The sequence below is a fragment of the Daphnia pulicaria genome, chromosome 10 (genome assembly GCF_021234035.1).
Source record: "Daphnia pulicaria isolate SC F1-1A chromosome 10, SC_F0-13Bv2, whole genome shotgun sequence".
NCBI classification, from domain to species: domain Eukaryota; kingdom Metazoa; phylum Arthropoda; class Branchiopoda; order Diplostraca; family Daphniidae; genus Daphnia; species Daphnia pulicaria.
The window spans coordinates 5,382,191-5,401,242 of record NC_060922.1 but is presented as its reverse complement, the minus strand read 5'-3'; the positions used below and the strand labels follow the sequence as shown (position 1 = coordinate 5,401,242).

Genomic DNA, 19,052 nt, shown 5'->3' with positions numbered 1-19,052 from the left:
TTGACAGAAACTACCCAGAAATCGACAACATAGTTAACACCTCATTGCTGTACTAGTCATGTTTTTCGATTCCTTTGAAAACACAGTCTATCTTGTCTTGTTTTACAAGACGGGAATGAATGTCATACTCGTTGTACTACTACATATCCGTCAGAAACTCCTCCCGAAAGTCCACAGAGTGTGTGTGTGTGTGTGTGTCTCGATTCCCAAGACAATTCGTCATGGAACAGCTGCTGCAAGTCCGATGACTCGTCGTGTATGTATACTGCGCTATCTTGATGTTATTTGTGATGCTATAACGGTCCGTGCGTGCGTGACAGTGTTTGTTCTACGTGTGTGATGCATCTCGCCCATCAAAGCGTTTCTTTCCCTTTTGTTTTGGCGTCAAAATGACGAGTCACCACGTCAATCAGGAGCCTTTGCTGCCCCTTAACAGTCGTGACCCTCATTGAAATACCAACGAGTTGACTCTGCCGAGACAATAACGGGCCCTTCTTGCTTGCGCCCTTGTTTGTTGGCAGGAATCGGTTGGGCAGCTCATTCACGCGGCACCGGCCCAAAAAAAACGGGGGCCCCCTTTCAAATGTGTTTTTCCCATCCACCCAAAAACGATCAGCTTCTTTCGGGGTGGGGTGGGGGGGAAATTGTTGCTGCCTCCTTCTTTTTTCCCTCATCTTTTCTCTCTTCCTGCTGGGCTGCTCCTACATCCCCATACCCTGCTCCGAGGTAGGGTTTCATTTTTAGACTGGTACTTCGTCCAGCAGCCGGAGAGAGAGAGAGAGAGAGAGCGTCCCGCGCTCTGATGCAATGTGCCTATAGTTTTGTGTGTATAGAAGAGGAAGTGCTGGAGTTTGTACAGGAGAGCTGCAACCGTTTGCGCCGGGGCTGCACAGACTTGACTGCCTTTTTTTCTTCACTTTTGCCCCATCAGCTCATTCTTCTTCCAGTCGCTGGAGACTGGCGGATGCGAAGAGAGTGAGCGCGGCTCTTAGAGCATCCCCTTCCTCCCCTCTCAGTTGTTATCCAGTCACCAGTCAACATGTGAACGTCCTGGACAGCTCAGAAGTACAGTTTCCCAACGGGTGTGCTGGTGAGCCGCCCGGCATTCACCGCCCTCCAATAAGTGACTTTTCTCTCCATCCAAATCTTTTGTAATTTGTCTCTCGTGTCGACTTTGTTTAATGTGACTCGGAAGAGGCCCGTCTTTTATTTTATTGAGTGAATTGCCTTAACGTCACCTGTGCCCGTTCCTGGACGTTTTCAACTCGTTAAAAGGAGGGGAGGCAGACACTCAACCGGTGCCGTTCCGTCTGTTCCGCTTGGCATCACGTTGGAGCTGCTGAGGATTGCGCTGTGTTGCTATCGGTAACTACAAGTAGCCGGCCCAGGCCGGGCTGGGGAGACGGAGGAAGACTAGGAATAAGTCGGCGGCCTTTTTGATCATCATCATCATTTTATCGGCCCAGGGTAAAAAAAAAAATGGACGCCAACATTTCCTGTTCACTGCCGAGCCGCCCACTTGCGCTAGTCCGTCCGACGATCCCTAGCCCGGCCACAATGATCCAGAACACAATTCAAAACGCAACACCGCATCCACTCGTTTGTTCTCATCTGTGCTAAACCAGACTTAATCAGTGCGCCGATATTCTCATTTGCGAGTGACGGACATTTTTCTCTCTCATTTCTTCTTAACTCGTTTGTCTTTGTCCGTCTCCATTTGGACGGAGCCACCACGACCACTTCAAGCCTTTTAGCTTGAAATAACGGTAAGGTCATCAGCAGTGCATCTTTTGTTTGTTACCTTTTTCTCTGTGTGTGCGTCGGCTATATTATAAGAATCCGGGGTAGTAGCAGTCTGGGATGCAGGAGCAGCAGGAAAAACAGCGGCGGGTGGCTCCCGTTTTGGGATCTCGCCAGCTAAAAATACCTTGTGCTTCTTCAGGCGCGCCCACGTCCGCCTCTCTCTCTTTCTCTCGACTCATCCGCTCTTTTCTTTTCTTTAAGGCCAAGTTAATTACGAAATAAATATACCCCGGCCCTAACTCGACTGCCAGTGTATAACTCCGACCGCGATCCTAGTATATCCTAAAGACGGGTGAATGCTTTTCCTTTCTGTCTATACCAAATACTGAAATCACCATATATAGACGATGTACGCGGTGCTCATTTCTTGTAACACGTGCCGGACTCGTCTGTCGCCTTAATGGCCCGTGATGGATATGCGTAATCTTTTACGGGAGAAAGGAAAAGTTTCCCAGGTTAAGTTAGGATACTCGCGCCATCTGACAGTCTCAACTCGGAGCTGATCCTCGCCAGCCGGATGGGATTGGGAATGCGGAAAAAAAGAAAAGACGAAGGGAATCCAATAAAAATAGACAGGAATAAGAAGAAAAAAAAGTGGGGAATAATATTAGAAGCGTCAAGACCAAGGTACAGCGCCAATTCGCTACTGGCGGTGCGCTGGATGAAACACGGTCTAGACATCAAAATGCTAAACTCGGACGTAAATTCCATGTTTTTTATTCAGCTTTTATTCAGGAGCAGAAGAAAACAGAAATTTCCACTTATTTCTCTAACTAATAATCGAGGATTTCCATTAATTTGTCGCTGACTCGTTTGTTGGTATGCAAAGACAAAAAGATGCAACTCAAGTTGCCAGAAAAACATAAAGAGAAAGATACCGCCGCCGCCCCCCCTCTTAATCAACAGCGGACGGCCCTGTGCGTCATCAACGCGATGATGTCGTGTGACATTCGAACCGGATGTCTTACTTTAAACCTAAAAAGAAATATCTGCGTCACCGGTGAAAAACATCGCAACTTTTATTATGGCTGAAAATTTGTCGTCGCTATTGTGACACTCGAGAGTTGGGCGAAGATGCGTCAATGTGCGAATGCGTCGCCCGTGCAAATCACGCCGGACAGACGAGCCAAACGGGCTTGACCCATATCGCCTCGATATTGAGACAACTCGTCGTCGGGTTGTGAGGACGAAAATATATACACAAACGAATCAAGGCATTGGAAAGTAGGGAAAAGATGGTGGGCTGCGCTACACACTGGCAACGTGGAGCGGTAACAAACTTTTTTTTCTCCCGAGGGCGACGCACCGGGGTCTAATTATAGCCGATATGCGTTGGCGCCCAACGCCGTTGCCGCCGCCCGAGCTATGTCTCACTCTCAAGATGGTCGACATCGCCCAGCCGCCAAAAGTCCAGCGACGACGACGACGTTTGGCCAGCTCATTCCATATACTCCCCCGCCGCTCCCACCCGCCCATGTTTGTAGCTGACTCAAGTTCCTCCCGTCTTTGTCGATCGAAAACTCTCAACAAAAACCCAGTCCCGCTTCAATATTCATCGATTCTCGACGTCCGCTCTCTTTCATCTCATTTGGTTATTATTGTTTGTTGTTCTTTTCATTACTTGCTATTGTCACGTTTCGTCCTTTTTGTTTGTATTCGTCTGCAAGGAAAAACAAATCTCAATTTGGTCTCAATCGTGTTTCTGTCCACTCCTTTATCATTTTTTAAAATTCCAGAACGCTAACGACGTCGGCTGATCCAGCCGCCATTTGTGTGTGGAGCAGCTTGGTCGCTATCGACTCTTGCAAAGAGAGTTGGATTCGACAAGATGGAACAGTTTGATCAGTTGCTGACTTGCTGCGTTTGCCTGGACCGTTACCGCAACCCCAAACTGCTACCATGTCAGCACTCGTTCTGCATGGAGCCTTGTATGGAGGGCCTCATCAACTACGTCACTCGCCAGGTATCAACTCTATTTTGTAGAGTTTTAGTAGAGTAGTAATCAAAATGCCACTGATATTCTAATTTTCAAAATTTCAATTAATTTAGGTCAAATGTCCGGAATGCAGAGCCGAGCACCGAATCCCTTATCAAGGAATTGCGGCTTATCCGACCAACGTGACATTGCAACGGTTTCTCGAGCTACACATCGAAATTACCGGAGAGTTGCCCGACCCCACCAGCGGTCAGGTATTTGACATTTCAATTTAAGACCCAGATTCACGGTTTCTTATCCATTTTATTTTCTATCCTAAGATCATGGAACGTTGTGGAGTTTGCTCGGAGAAAAACTATTGCACGCTCTGCTGTCACTGCGACAAGAAAGTCTGCAGCGATTGCAAGGAGGGCCATTTGGACATCCTGAGACGGGAAATTGCTCGAGTCAACAACCAGGTGCGGAGGACTTTGCCTCGGCTGCAGGACGCTCTAGGAGTCATCGACAAGAACTCGACTCAGCTGCAAACCAACTGCCTGTCCATCATCGAGGAAGTCGACGGTCTTTACAGGCGTCTCTCCAAGGCGCTCAAAGACCGGACGGACCACATCAAGGGCGAAATCGAGGCCTTTATGTCGAAAGAGCTCAAGGCCATGATCGGCCTGCGGGCCAACCTGGAGCACGAGATCTCAAATTTTGACTCGAATTCCGAATTTGCCGAAAAGCACGTCACGGCCGGAACGGGCGGCACCGAAGGTGGGTCGTCCGTCTCCTCCTCGTCGGCCAGCACGGTCGCCTGGGACGACAACGAGCTCATGGACACCAAAGACATTTTCCTGCGAACCATGGAGTTTATCCGCAATTTCGAAACGGAAACGGGTGACTACCACCGGCGGGTGCGGTTCTTTGTCCCGCAGGATCCCAATCAGCTGTCCAACACCCTGGCCAACTTGGGGGAACTAACGATCCTCCAAGGTCCGTCGTCATCTTCAGGCCAGGGTCCACCCACGGCCCCGTCCCTGGGACCGGGATTGATGCGGAGTAAAAGCGATCATCGGGTGGCGGCCGCCTTCCGCCAGCAGGAGGAGCGCTACAACAGCATGGCCTACGGATCGGACAACAACGACGATATCGGCGGCGGAAGCAGCGGACGGCCGCGCTATTTCGGCGAGAGACACGGAAGTGTCAGCACTCGAGCCATCGACCGATACGACACGTCTTCGTCGCGCCGGAACGACTACGGCGATTACGAGGAGCCGGACAGCGGCCGTCGTAAATTCCGCTCGCGTTTCATGCGCCATCACGACTCGGGCGATTCGGATAACGAGCCGGCCGGCCGTTCTGTTCGCTTTCAGGCGGGCGACGCAGGCGATCCATCGGCTAACAAGAAGGAACGTCTCAAAGTCCTGGACACGGAAGATGCCGCCAGGGGACCGCTCAGTGGCATTACGCGTCTGACGGATTCGCCGCGGGTCATCAAACGGCTCCAGGAGGTGGGCAGGAAAAAGAAACCGACTCCACCGACCACGCTCAATTTGCCAACGCCGGCCACAAATCAGCAGTCGCTGTCTAGTCCGTCGAGCCGCATACCGCCCCGTCCCACCGCCGCCGCCCGCCAAGTGAGCGAAGAAGATGAAATCGCCAAAATCAAGAAGCAGAACAAAGGACAGGAAGCTTCTTCTTCTTCGGACAGCGCTCGAAAAACGGATGCCACTCCGTCGACTCCGACGGGAGCTGGCGAGCGGCCAAGATTTTCCAGCCAGCAGAGCAGCAATTCGTCAGAGCAGCAGCTGCAGGGCAGTAAAACTTCGCCGGCCTCGAGGCAGACCTCGACGACCGGCTCGGAAGCCTCGCAAAAGACTCCGGCGGAATCATCCAGCAGCTCCGGGGCCACGCCCACCAATGAAACACCGGAAGAAGCGCGAACGCGGAGAAGGTCCTTGTTGGCCGGCGGAAGCAAGAGCGGCACGTCGACACCCAACGACACCGAGTCCGAGTCCAGGCAGAAGGATCGAACACCTGTGGCGTCCAGTTACGCGGCGGCTGTGGCGTCGCGGACGTCGTCACCTGCCGAAGACACGTCGGATCGAGCCAGTCGACGTGTGGGCCGCGTTTCAACCGAGCGGTTCAACAAGTCCAGCTCCGAGAGCAGCACGTCGGCCGAGTCTTCGACCCACTCGTCGCCGGTGCGCAATACGGGCGCGGCTTTTTCCACGGTCGAATTGAAAAATCGATTCGGTGGCGGAGTGGCTGGAGGGCGTAAATCGAGTACGGGCAGCACGAATGGCGACGCTTCGGCGTCAATGGCCACGACGACGACCCGGAGCCGATTTGGCAACACCACCAGCGGTGGCGCTACCAGTCCATCGTCTGGACGCTATGGAACAACTGGTAGCAGTTTGACGAGTAGTAGTAGCGCAGCTGCTGCTGCCGCCGCTAGCAATGGAACAGCTGCGACGGGAGCAGCCCCCCACCGATTTCAGAGTCGTTTTTTAGGCCGGGCTGGCACTCCTACAGCAGAGGCCTCGAGGGGATCCGAGAATAGTCAGAGTAGCTCATCCGACGACAGTTCAGATTCGTCGGAATCCGATTCAGCCGAGAAACCGGCGAATGGTAAAAGCAGTTCGGCAGCAGGGAGCAAAACTGCTGCGGCGGCTGCTGCACCCAAGACCACCACCACCACTAAGGATCGGGAATTAGCTCGGACCGACATCGGGCCTCTGTTGGCCAGGAGTGCACAGGCTCGCGACACATCCACCTACCCCAGTAGTAGTAGCACCAATCACACCGGTAGTAGCTCCGGTAATAGTAGACCAACATCATCCGACTCGCCTTCCTCCTACACGCCGAGGAGCCGAGCCAATGCCTCAGTGGCGGCTACCCCATCATCATCATCCAGCCGGCCCTACAGTTCCTCCTCTCGTTTCGGAACGACCGACTCATCGACAACGGGATCGGCTTTGTCCAGGAGCAGGACGGGCTCGGCGCTGGCCGACGATATGGAGAACAAGTATCCGTTGACGAGTAAATACCTCAACCGGTCGCGGGCCAACTTGTCAAGCGACACTGGCGGAGGCTACGGAGGAGGAGGAGGAGATTCGAGCGGCTATCACGGCAGCTCGTCTTCATCGTCATCGACTCCGCGCTACTCGCAAACGAGAGGCTATCAGAGTCGTTTTTTAAACAAAAGTAAGAGCTCTGCTGCGCTAGACTGCGCACCGGACGGCGGCAACGAAGTGGCCGACGACGACGAGGAAGACGCGATGGACGACAACGACGACGACTACAACAAGTCGTCGGCGGTGTCGGCCTCGGCGTCGGCCTCGTCGGCGTCGCAGCCGCTCCTGGTCGTCTCCGGTGACGAACGGTATCCAAGCGGCAGGTCGAGATATGCAGCCCTTAAGGACCGCCGATCCCGGCTTGCCCGCAGCAAGAGCTCTCACGATGTGGGGCCACCCACTCCCTTGTCGCCCACGGGGCCGTCGTCGTCGAGTCAATTGACGGGCGGCGACGGCGGCGTCGCTGGCGGCAGGGCATCGGACCCACACTATCATCAGCACGGTCAGCTGGGCGGAGAAGTCGGGGATACCGGGACTTCTTCGCTGGAACCAACATCGCCTTCAGCTGAATCCGCTTCAGGATCTTCCTTATCCACTTGGTATGTAGTACAGCCCGGCTCCCAGCAAGTTAGCCAATTTGCATCGATAGCTTGCTGGCTTTTGACATTTAGGAAATTTGTGTCCGTGACGTGTTAGTAGGCTCATCTCCATTGGCTCAATCATTGGCTTCATTGGAATCATAGCATGGCTCAATCATTTGAATTTGCCGCCGTTTTTTGGATACTAGGGCGCGCTATTTAAAGAACAAGTACGGGCCCAGGAATAAAGAAGGAGACGGCCAGCCACCGTCAGCCACGACCAACAGCGATTCGACGACAACGGCCGGAGGAGGGAAACAAGCGCTGCCGACGTCGTCGCGATTCAGCCGCGCCCGATCCATCGGCGTCTCCGGAAACAACGCGGCCAACGGACGACGCAACTCGGAAGACGTTACAGGACCGCCGCCGTCGGGATTGATTACGTCCTCGTCCAGACACCAGTACATGCAAAAGCGGAAGGTCCTGATGAAGATGGGAACCCGCGGCAGCGAAGCCGGAGCCTTCACCTGGCCCCGCGGCGTTGCAGTGGCTCCCGACAATTCCATCGTCGTGGCGGACAGCTCCAATCATCGGGTCCAGGTCTTTGATTCCACTGGCAAATTCTTGAAAGAGTTTGGCTATTACGGAAACGGCGAAGGCGAGTTTGACTGCTTGGCCGGCGTTGCCATCAACCGAATTGGCCAGTACATTATCGTAAGTTGTGTCATAATTTTTTTTAATTAAAATTGGTTTAAGTTACATCACGGTCTTAAAATTTTCAACAGGCGGATAGGTATAATCACAGAATCCAGGTGTTCGATCCGTCGGGCCGTTTCTTGCGGGTCTTCGGCTCGCAGGGAACGACCGACGGAAAGTTCAGCTATCCCTGGGGCGTCACAACCGACGCTCTTGGTTTCATTTACGTCTGCGATAAGGTGATTGACCCTATTTAATCTTTACTATTGAAGGAATAAAATAACTTTTGTACTATTTAATAGGAAAACCATCGAGTGCAGGTCTTCCAGTCAGATGGAACTTTTGTCGGCAAATTCGGCACAATGGGCAATCGGCCCGGCCAGCTGGAACATCCGCACTACATAGCCGTCAGCAGTACCAATCGCGTCATTGTGTTAGTGATTTTTTAAATTTCTTTTTCTTTCTGGTTTTATCGAAAATGTTTTCTATCAAATCTCACCGTTCCCGTTGATCGATATCCAACAGATCGGACTCGAACAATCACCGAATTCAAGTCTTTGACGTCAATGGCAAAGTAATCGCCTCGTTTGGTGGCGAGGGAGCCGACGAGGGACAATTTAAGTTTCCCAGGTAACGGGGCTGTCTCATTGATTTCCCTAGATGCCCGCGGAGTGGAACTGAAATAATAATTGAATTCCGTCTGGTACAGGGGAGTAGCCGTCGACGACCAAGGCTACATCGTCGTGGCTGATTCGGGTAACAACCGCATCCAAGTGTTCACCGCTGACGGCGTTTTCGTCAAAGCTTTCGGATGCTGGGGCTCCGGTGACGGAGAATTCAAAGTACGTACTATTTTTTAGACTATACAGCTACTGTCCAGCAACTAACGGCCGACTTTATTGCAATCGATACAACAGGGACTTGAAGGCATCGCCGTCATGTCAAACGGCAATATAGTCTGCGCCGATCGAGAAAACCATCGAATTCAAGTATTTTAAAAAAAGAACAACATTTCTTTTTCTTTAATTATTTTTTTCATGATATCATGTAACACAACGTGTAATAATCAGCCGTCAGAAATTTGCTAATGAAAACCTCAACATTTAGAGATAAACTAGAAGACTCACTTTGCTCGTGACAATTCTAGTTGATATTTCAGACGATCATATTATATAATAGTTGACTGATCTTTCGGCAGCTTTGTCTTCTCCTCTCTTTCTATTCTTTTCTTTAATGATTACAGTTTTCATTGTTTGTTGACAATAATCAGCTGCTTTTTTTCTCCTTGTTTTTGACAAATTATTCGTGTTGATTTGAATGTGAGAGTCCAAGAGGGCGTGCACAGGCCAGGACGAGACGAGCCAAATCAATTTAAGAAAGTCGGGCCCGCGCTTGTGTGTTTCTATCGTGCAGAATTATTTTGCTAGTGAAACTATACAGAGCACATCTGTTATATTTCAGTTGGTTCATTAGGACCCCCATAAAAATACACAAACATTATTACACACACACACATTATTGAGACTCTATCAAATAACTCCCCCCTCTGTCTCCTATCCACTTCTTTATATACCTTCTCCGATTGCCACCATGTACACCGGGTTTCCTCCTGCTTGTCATCGAGACGATATGAGTTGTGAGAATACAAACGGAATCCGTACGAGTGGGTACGACCTTACATGTTCTTCTCTCCTTTTGAATCTATAGGGACTCTCTTATTATTACCGAAGCCCTCATCGTCCCCCCCCCCCCCCTTCATTTAAACAAAGCTTCCCGTTTTCTAGCTATCTTTACCGTGTTGACGAACGTCGAGAAACCTTTGCGCTGCCCGTCTGTCTACTCTGTTGCTGTTATAGGCCTCATGTGTGCATTGACCTTAAGCAGGACACAGCACGGATCCCTTGCAAGTTGATTTTTTTTTGTTAACGCTCTCGATCGAAGTTCCGACATTCGTTTTCGTTCAGTGTTGGGCTGATGTTTGACGTCGAAGAAAGTTGGCAAATCTCGTCGTCCTCTTTTAAGAGTTTTATCGACATCTCGAACGATCACGGCCATCAGGTTAGACAGACATCAATGGGGATTGGTGGCGGTTCGATTGGCTGGGGACAAAAGTTGTCCTTCGGCACCGGTCATGTACTTAACGACCTGTGCGCCAGTGTCTGGTTCAGCTACCTTCTCGTCTATCTACAGTACGTTCTACTGGTAAAATAACAAATTTTTATTACTATCAAATTTTATATTCCATCAGCTCTGATTCTTTTTTTTTTATGGTTATACTATTTTCAGATTCCCAGTGGACTGTCCGGCATCATTTTGCTGATTGGTCAAGTCGCCGATGCCATTGCAACTCCTTTGGTGGGGATCTTATCCGATCACGGCCAATGCTGCTGCATTGGTGGACAAAACCTGTGCAATTATGGCAAACGAAAGATTTGGCATCTCATCGGTCAGTTTCGTGTTTACGCTTTGACTACATAGCTTATACAGATTACTAACATAATAAATTACCACCGCCAGGCTCGATTTGCGTGATCGTCTCCTTTCCTCTCATGTTCGTCGGCTGCATGGGCCTTTGTGAATCGTCCAACGGTATCGGTTACCTGGTCATTCTCATTGCTCTCGTTTGTGTTTTCCAATTCGGTTGGGCCTCTGCTCAAATTTCCCACTTGGCCATGATTCCCGAACTGACGCATGTTGAAGCCGAGCGTGATGAACTCAACATCATCAGGTATGTATGATTGAGCGTAATATGAATCAAACAAGATTTAAAAATGAAATAATATGTTTTTATCGCCAGGTTTTCATTCGATATCATCACCGATATTTTAGTCTATGCCATCGCGCTTCTCATCTTCGCGCAAAGTAGCCATAGTTTATCTCAAATCACCGCCGAAAACGGCGTAGACTTTATGGTAATTTCCCACTCAACTTATCGGCTTTTCTATTATACAATTATTCTTGACCACCATATATGTTTAATTCGCCCAGGTTCTGGCTATATCTATCACTGGTATCGGTATAGTGTTTACCATAATCTTTCACGTCGGTGTTAATGAAAAGCCAATCAAGATTGAAAGACCTCCCGCTATTATGGGCACAGCTGCCGTCACTTTGAAAAGCCAGTGGCTCGGATGGTTTTACAACTGGCATTTCTACCGGGTAAATAATTAGACGATGAAGTTGATATTATTAAAACAAAACGGAAAGGCTTATTCGAGTGTTTTTAATAGGTGGGAGTCTTGTACACGGCTGCCCGTCTAGCTCACAATACTTCTATAGTTTTCGTGCCACTTTACCTGCAAGAGACTAAACAATCGGCAGAGGTATTAACTCAATGCCAGTCATCATGAGTCCTTAATCTTACTCACTGGTGTACCATTTTTTTTTTTTTAAATAGATGTTGGCTTTGATTCCTTTGGTGATGAACGTCGCTGGGCTGATCGGTTCCGGCTTACTCAAAATCACCATCAAATTGTACGGCAAAAAAGCCTCCTACGGAATGGCCTCACTTATGGGGTTGATTAGTTGCATCTGGCTAGTCATTGACATCAATTTATCTGAGAATGCTAGTGCACTGGACCCTTCGTTGGGTCCACCTTCTTCGGACAACGCGCAATTCTATCTGCTGGCCTCGATGATGGGTGGCGGGGCCGCCATGGTTGTTATCTTGTCCCTGACGTCCGCAGCCGACCTCATCGACAGCAATACGGTAACATAAATGTCACTCTTCCTATTGATAAATATACAACTGCCTCTAATGTAACACGCAACTTTGCGACTCGCAGGAAACGTCCGCATTCGTTTACGGTTGCATGAGCTTCTGCGACAAAATGTCTAGCGGCATTATGGTCGCCGTGATTCAGGGATTGCACAGGTAATTTATCGTTTTTTACTCAGCAATGGAAAGTTGATTAACATATCTTTATTCACAGTTGGGTTTGCCAAGACGGCTGTACTTACTTCTACGCCCAAGTGCTCATCTACGGCGTGGGCATTCCGTTTATCTTTGTCATAATATCGAGCTTGCTAGGCCCCAAATCTCAGGGTAACCACGTCGAAGCGAAAGACGTCAAGAACTATGGAACATGTCGAACTGAAGAGACGACGTCATTGATCGAATACGTCCACTAATTTCCGTTTAGAAGAATATTTAAATTCAAATTTAATTTACCTAATATCGAGTTATTGATTGATCCACTGTGTTTGCGAAATCTGAATAAATGTTCGTACTTGTTGAGGCTAATCGCGTAGGAAGAACTTTGTTCATTCCATCAAAGCATTCGAAACAGGTTTTACTCGAACTTCGGCAGGCTGTACTGCGCACTCAAAGTAACATCTAAGTAGCCTATTATAGTGCAACTTGTATATGCATATCCCACATATACGCTTTCACAGTTACAATCCTCTTAAAGATTTTCTTACCAGGTTCAGTAATTCTATCAAGGCTCGAGATTACTATTTATTGAAAATTTCTTAGGCCTTATTTTGCGTAAAAGGTACCATTTTCCCTGAAGGATTGTAATTAATTTCTGAGGGGAGCTAACAAAGGGGAATCCCCTACACAGCATCTAGCGAAGAAGGAAATAAAAATGGATAAAGATAAAGAATAATAAGATAAAGAATAAAGATGGCTGTCATCTAGCAATTTAAAAAAACACACTTTTGCAGTATCTGCAAATAAGGAATTAATCAATTTCTAGGTTTCTAGGTCGTTGGCTCGTCCAAGCGGTAAATAATCGTTGAAGTTTAACTTCCAACTGCTTTCAACCAACTTTCCATTTTTTTTTTAAATTTCTAGTTATTAGATTTAAAATTGCGTCGTGGGGTTTCACCATTTCACCGTCCTGGGATTCAAATATGTATAGTTTATATCTTTTGCTTTCTTATATTTTACGTCATAAGTATATATTTCCTACGGGAACCTCACAACCCAAATTGATGTATTTTTATTTGTCATTACAATTTACAAACGCACCATTTTGAAAAAGTCGCCATAATTATTCTTTATTGGCCACCTAGTAGAGGAATTTTGAACTGCTCCATCGAATCATGATTGCTTGTTGTCGTCTGCCTTATGCCCTTATTACTTTCTCCGAAGAGTGAGTGACTCACACTGCGTTGAAGAATAGAAGGAAATTAATCATTTAAAAAATAAACAATTATGTGAAGGTTGAATCAATCAAGTATCAGGAAAGTTCAAAGTGATAAATTATTGCAGTTTGAATCTGGTTCAAACATGGATGTAAAATTTCAAAATTTGTATAAAACTAGGTAATATCATAGACTACATTCAAATGGTCCTCAATGCTCATGAGGACAATATGCAAAGAGCTTGTGGGCTAGGCTACAGGCTGAAGAAGAAATGCAAGATTGGTGTTACAAAATTTTGCAATATAAAAAAATTTGCAATCACTACTACAATGATTTAAGAGGAAATATTGCAACAGAATCTAAACCGAGTAACGAAAAAATTATTGAAGGTAAACATTTCCTCTTTCTCTCTGATTTTATGAAACATTGCTGTTTGCAACTAAATTTTTAACTTGACTACTCTAGAACAAGTCATCTCTGTTGAAAGTCAAATCAAGCTTCCACAATGAAGTGCAGCTCACAGATAGGGTGTGTTGACTGTTGACTCCACACAATTCTATAAAACCAGGAAAGAAAGATCTCATTCTCATGAAGTGGCAATAGTTGAAGAAAAGTTGTCCCAAAATCAAGAATTCACACAGAACTTGACACTTGTTACTTCAAGCAACCCTTGAACTTGTGTAACTTAAAGTTTGAAAAGGATTTGAATAGAGAAAACTCAAAACATTTAAGAAAGAGCTGAAACACGGAATTCCAATGGGTCAAAACTGGAGAGTTCTCATTCATTGGCGCCTACCACATCTTATTGGTCTCGGTCTACAACGGAAGAAGAAAATGCAACCGATGGCTTTCACTTGACACGAGTCTTCACATATTGCTGGATTCGATTGACGACTCGTTTTCATAAAAAAGGACAACTACGCAAGCGGACCTCAGGCGAGAGACGATTTTGAAAATGGTTTATCCCGACTGCTAGTTCAGCAGACGAATCTAGGTTTAGAACTTGATAACATTACTGGACAGTCAAAGCCGTCCATCAATTCCTGCTGAGAAATGAAACTTCGTTCTCGGCCTACGTTAGAAGAGTCTTTGCAGGTCGACCATCCGTGCAACTAGAACACGCCCGAAGAAAAATTACCGACTTCGACGAATCTTTATACGCTCACGTGTTCACTGAAGAAGTTGATCGTTTTATCGTGACACGTGATCGGCAGGCAGTGCTATTGCAGAAGATTTTGCACTTGACGTCATCCCCGAATTTGTTTTCAAAAATGCTTATTTGGAATTGGGTAATTCTCTGGTGGTCCTTCAGCGAAAATCGATAATTTGGCAGCCATCGTCGCTTCTGCCCCAATTACAAGAACCCATCCTTGCCGATTTGTTTGGTATGTCACAATTTAAAATTACGTGCTTGTTTCTCTGATTAGAATTGATATTTTTAGAATTACAGAAGAAAAATCGAACGTTGGCTGAGGCTCGGTCTGTTCTCATTTCTGCCATAACACGTCTTCCCTCGTGATAACAAGCCACTAATCACAAGCAAAGTGCGCAATCATTCAGATTCACACTCACATTTCCTAAACTGAAATTAGAAACGAATCAAAACGGTAATCAGGTCAGTGCTGAAACTACCCTTTCTACTTACTTTTACCTTAGAATTTTAACGCCACTCGAATCTGTGCTAATTATATAACCCAATTACAAGATGCGGAGTGAAGGGCTTTTTTCCCCGTTCGGAGCACAATATTTTTTTGTCAACTTCCCCTGTATAAGATTTGAACTCGCCCCGGTGGCCATGTTGCAGCAGCATGTGCATAGGGTGGTTATCAATACCACTGCTATATTTCGACAGTCCTGATATTTTTTTTTGTAATAGCGCTACCAACTTGTACCGTAAGATTTAATATCCCTTTTTTTACTATCCTAGTTGATCTCTACTCATTCCGATTCCCTTACTACCCTTCTACTCAACTGTCAACACCTTTCACTCATATAGTCATATAGTTGACCATTTGGATGATCAGACAAAATCTCTTAAAATTTGAAGCAGAAATACCAGAGTAACTACTAACTAGTCTGTTTGACATTAATAAGAGACTACGCCAGTTTTCATTGTGGCTATGCAGAATCAGCATTTTAGAGCGTGTGGTATTCCTCCGTGCATTTACATATCTCGCATACATAAGCTGTCCATAGATCTAGACTTACAAAGTTCTCTCTTTTATTGCGCCTTTTTTACCATTTGTTTTCAATTATCTGGCTCTTCTCTCCCCCCCCCCCCCCCTTTTCATCGAAGAACTGCGCTTCACTTTCTAAAACAAGAACTTAGGGTAAAATAAAAACTCTTTCGAAGTTCTATTCCCGGGTGTTCAACAGCTCGTTGTTTATTCCCCCTCTCTCGTTATGCAACAATTATGTGGTAATGGCATCAAATTCTTGTTAATTAGAACAATTATTCCAATTTCCAATTGATTTATCGAAAATTCATTTACTTTTTAAAATAATTTCCCTTAACTGTTCAGTAAAATGTGCCGAGGTAACAGTAAATAGCTACCATAGAAGGAACAAATACGATTAGAAAATATTTGCACTAAACTCGAGCTTGTTTACAATGCAGTAATACGCAAGACTTCCGCGTCTTTGGGTGCTGTACAAGAAGGTCGGCGGTGCGGGGACCATCAAGCATGGTTAGACAGTCAAAATCAAATCAAATGCCTTAGATCCATCGGTGGAGGTCCTAGCGTGTGACGATCTTTGAAACGAAGATCTTGAAGCGACGATCTTGAAGCGACGATCTTGAAGCGAGAAGAAGTTGTGTAAGGAAGGTCAGCCAATCGGAAGTTGAAACGCCCAACAAAGTTGGGTGTGACTGCAAAGTAGGAGTGAGTGTTGGCCTTCCGTCTCATGACCTTATTAATAATAATATTTAAACCTTTTCTGGTACGAGATTGATTTCTTTCCTCCGATTAATGCTTATTTCAAGGTGATCCCGTACACTGATTTGTCGTTTTTTTGTTTACCTGTTTAATTACCATTGCCAACCTGTCGAGGATGGTTTACACCAGTTTACGCAACACGCTTATGGTGTTTCCCTTTCTCTTTTTCGATTGTAGAACTGTAGTAAGGTTTTTTTCTTTTTCCATCGAAGGGTGACAACCAACATCTCTTTTATGAGAGAACGAAAAACGAGGTGGGAGCAAGAGTGGACTGGTTAGTCTATATAAACCCCCTTTGGCTGTGGACGGGTCCATCGAGTGTTCAACTCAAGAACGAATTCCACCGACATATTCCGGCGTAACAAGTATTTTGTACATATTTTGTATTGTTATTTTATTTTTTGTATTTTATCTTGTATTTTGATTATTTTATTTATTTTGATTATTTATTTTTTTTTAATTTTTGCTAGTTTACATTTTGTTTGTATTTTATTCGATTTTTTAACAGGTATTTTGTACAGACATTTTGGCGTAACAGTCGTTTGTTACTCTTCACTCATCAACCACGGTATTAAAAATTATTCTATTTTAAAAACAGTTTAAGTTATAATATTTCTAAGGATAAAGTATTTCGACGCAATGTCATGTATTTTATTTATTTTTATTTATTTATTTTTATTTATTTATTTTTTCATAGAAAGATCGCAGTTAATTAAACAAAAACAGTTTGTTTCGCCATAACAAAGAGTCAAGGGAAAGCCCCGGACAAACCCGTTCTTGTTATAAGAACACCAAGCATTCAAGGAAATGTTTGCTTCAGCAATAATATTTGCAGCTGCTGTCCCACTGGTATTGGCAAACAACGCGCCAACCTATTCTAGTGAATTTAGTGATGTCTCCAGTACGGAAGACCATTCTTGTGAGAGTTGTCCTCCGCTTAATGGTGCAACAGTTCCACAAAATGGAAAACCGTCTAATTCTTCTTATCCTGATGATGGCTGTGGAGACTATTCTGTCCGATTTAAGGGCGATGGGTACTGTTATCCTCTTCTGAAGATAGGCCCTTGCGAGAATGTGTTATTTTGGATTACGGTCGACCCGTATACTTACGAGGTGGGATTTTAGATCTTTTTAGAATTAATGCTGAACTTGTATTTTATCAGATGTGATTTTATTTTTTACTTTTAGGGAATATGCACTCCTCGCCTTTGTGGCAGAGAAAAAGTGTTCGTCGGTCGAGATGGTCTTTGTCACGATATTTACGATACTAAAGAGTGTCGCGGAGGTAGGCGTCTTTATTACTCGGCTTACGGAGATCCAATTTGTGATTGTCCTGTTGGGCAATATCCATTCCCATCAGAGGAAGACGATTGCGTTCCTTTATTTACCCAAGGTACAGTAAACGCCAATTTTCCCAAATTATTTGTTAATTAATTTCTTCTTATGATTTTTTTTAAGGACCGTGTCCAACCAATCAGGTTGTATCCGTTAGTTCATCGGGTAAATTAGAGTGTTTCCCCAACACTTGTCAACTCGTTGATAGATACCAGGACTTTCTCCTGCAATTGGTCCCAGTTAAACAATCAAGAATAAGTAACGATGACGATGACGATGACGATGACGATGACGATGACGATGACGATGACGATGACGATGAATATGGATACTGCTGTGCGTTAGGCACTCGTGGACCTTGCTCACCTTCTGAACTTTTTGGTTACAACATCTTTCACTGTCAGGGAGAGTGTGTTGACATGGATGACCCCACAACGCCATACTTTTCTTCTCCCGAAGAGAACGCAATTTTAGATGACATCTTTGATTGGGCCGCAAACGAACCCATAACAACAAAGAATAACAAAAGTAATACGTTTTTTCGTGCACAATGGTTATCAAGAAAACGAAGACAAGGGATTAATACTTTTGGGATATTCCAACAGCCAAGTAGAATTCCAACATCTCTCCTAAATCCCTGTCAACCCGGCGGTCGAAACGGAAATAATTTCAAGTGTGCAAATCCTTTGGTGTAAGTTATTTACATGCATTTTAGCAAACATTTAAGGACACTTGATAATTTATGTAATAATATCTTCACAGTCCCAGTAGACCCAGACGCGACGTTAGTAAGCCTGTCAGTCCTGCTTTCGGTTGCCCATCAAATGATTTCTTGCAAGCTACTGGACAATGCGGTAGCAACCGTGGGCCAGCTAGCTGCGGATCTTCTTACAAGTTCATCAAAGCTACAAACCAATGTGGACCGATTCACTTTTGAATTAAATTCGCTTTTGAATTAAAGAAGATAGATTTTCTAATTGATGCGAAAATACAATTCATTTGACGCACAAAAGAACCACATATTCGTGATCCTCGTCAAATTTGTGGTAAAGTTCATGTTTTTTTTGTACGTACCCGTACTTCCGGTTTCGATAATTATCCTGAACTACAGTTCAGGAAAATTCTCTAATTTGACCAAAACTTGGATTTCTATTAAATTACACCTAATTGACCCCAAATTTCATGGAGATCACGAATATTGGGGTTATCTTGTCGGCAGCTTAATGGTTAAGGCGCTATCGCTTACTTCCGGAAAATTTGCATAAAACTAGCAAGTGAGCTTTGTTTTCTGTACAGTTCTAAGGATTTAATGTTAGACTTTAGCAAACAAATATGGACTTTTCAAGTTTTGTGAGTATCTTAAGACCACCTGCAAATAGCCAAATACTGAGTTTTGAGACGTATCAAATAGATGGCGTGTTGATTGTGTCAGTTATGGAATGGCGGTTTGCTGTCAAAAGTTAAGCTATCCTTTCTTCGAAAATTGCCAATGAATTCATTGGTAAAATCTAGTGAATTCTTCTCTAACTTGTTGGTGATGTGTTCTATTCCGTGTATATGTTGGATAACCTTAATGTTTCTCATCAACTTACAGGAGGAAACGTCAAAGGGTCGTGGC

At 45.5% G+C, this 19,052-nt stretch overlaps 4 protein-coding genes across 6 annotated transcripts in view; all 4 read left to right on the top strand.

Annotated features, from left to right (window-relative positions):
* LOC124314826 (LIM domain only protein 3-like) overlaps nt 1-19,052 on the top strand; it is a 347,499-nt gene that overhangs the window by 86,669 nt on the left and 241,778 nt on the right. The gene's annotated exons all lie outside the window — the stretch shown is intronic.
* LOC124314617 (mucin-19-like) lies at nt 840-9,750 on the top strand. 2 transcript variants are annotated; one of them, XM_046779835.1, is made up of 10 exons: nt 840-1,766; nt 3,540-3,766; nt 3,853-3,993; nt 4,060-7,397; nt 7,586-8,090; nt 8,162-8,311; nt 8,375-8,505; nt 8,598-8,702; nt 8,782-8,914; nt 8,990-9,750. In XM_046779835.1, the coding sequence occupies exons 2-10, from the start codon at nt 3,632-3,634 to the stop codon at nt 9,068-9,070; spliced, it is 4,719 nt and encodes a 1,572-aa protein (XP_046635791.1). In that variant the 5' UTR covers nt 840-1,766; nt 3,540-3,631; the 3' UTR covers nt 9,071-9,750. The 2 variants fall into 2 exon arrangements, with proteins under 2 accessions (XP_046635791.1, XP_046635792.1); XM_046779836.1 differs by lacking the exon at nt 840-1,766 and adding an exon at nt 3,269-3,394.
* On the top strand, nt 9,833-12,307 carry LOC124314700 (major facilitator superfamily domain-containing protein 12-like). The gene is made up of 9 exons (XM_046780011.1): nt 9,833-10,274; nt 10,359-10,518; nt 10,590-10,800; nt 10,870-10,984; nt 11,061-11,231; nt 11,303-11,395; nt 11,470-11,781; nt 11,858-11,946; nt 12,005-12,307. Exons 1-9 carry the CDS (start codon nt 10,047-10,049, stop codon nt 12,201-12,203), a joined length of 1,578 nt encoding a protein of 525 aa, XP_046635967.1. The 5' UTR covers nt 9,833-10,046; the 3' UTR covers nt 12,204-12,307.
* LOC124314740 lies at nt 13,177-18,431 on the top strand. Of its 2 annotated transcripts, XM_046780083.1 has the most exons (11): nt 13,177-13,273; nt 13,344-13,552; nt 13,629-14,548; nt 14,606-14,778; nt 15,781-16,247; nt 16,312-16,464; nt 16,608-16,667; nt 16,797-17,212; nt 17,288-17,492; nt 17,558-18,125; nt 18,197-18,431. In XM_046780083.1, the coding sequence occupies exons 8-11, from the start codon at nt 16,907-16,909 to the stop codon at nt 18,369-18,371; spliced, it is 1,254 nt and encodes a 417-aa protein (XP_046636039.1). In that variant the 5' UTR covers nt 13,177-13,273; nt 13,344-13,552; nt 13,629-14,548; nt 14,606-14,778; nt 15,781-16,247; nt 16,312-16,464; nt 16,608-16,667; nt 16,797-16,906; the 3' UTR covers nt 18,372-18,431. The 2 variants fall into 2 exon arrangements, with proteins under 2 accessions (XP_046636039.1, XP_046636040.1); XM_046780084.1 differs by lacking the exon at nt 15,781-16,247.

What these genes read in the sequence shown, in the direction of transcription:
- LOC124314700 (XM_046780011.1), top strand. Translation starts at nt 10,047, where the DNA reads ATGTTTGACGTCGAAGAAAGTTGGCAAATCTCGTCGTCCTCTTTTAAG. An exon ending in AAAGATTTGGCATCTCATCG is followed by an intron (nt 10,519 to 10,589) that starts GTCAGTTTCGTG and finishes TACCACCGCCAG; the next exon opens with GCTCGATTTGCGTGATCGTC. An exon ending in GATGAACTCAACATCATCAG is followed by an intron (nt 10,801 to 10,869) that starts GTATGTATGATT and finishes TTTTATCGCCAG; the next exon opens with GTTTTCATTCGATATCATCA.
- LOC124314617 (XM_046779835.1), top strand. Translation starts at nt 3,632, where the DNA reads ATGGAACAGTTTGATCAGTTGCTGACTTGCTGCGTTTGCCTGGACCGT. An exon ending in TCAACTACGTCACTCGCCAG is followed by an intron (nt 3,767 to 3,852) that starts GTATCAACTCTA and finishes CAATTAATTTAG; the next exon opens with GTCAAATGTCCGGAATGCAG. An exon ending in CCGGTGACGGAGAATTCAAA is followed by an intron (nt 8,915 to 8,989) that starts GTACGTACTATT and finishes TCGATACAACAG; the next exon opens with GGACTTGAAGGCATCGCCGT.
- LOC124314740 (XM_046780084.1), top strand. Translation starts at nt 16,907, where the DNA reads ATGTTTGCTTCAGCAATAATATTTGCAGCTGCTGTCCCACTGGTATTG. An exon ending in TCGACCCGTATACTTACGAG is followed by an intron (nt 17,213 to 17,287) that starts GTGGGATTTTAG and finishes TTTTACTTTTAG; the next exon opens with GGAATATGCACTCCTCGCCT. An exon ending in AAGTGTGCAAATCCTTTGGT is followed by an intron (nt 18,126 to 18,196) that starts GTAAGTTATTTA and finishes ATATCTTCACAG; the next exon opens with TCCCAGTAGACCCAGACGCG.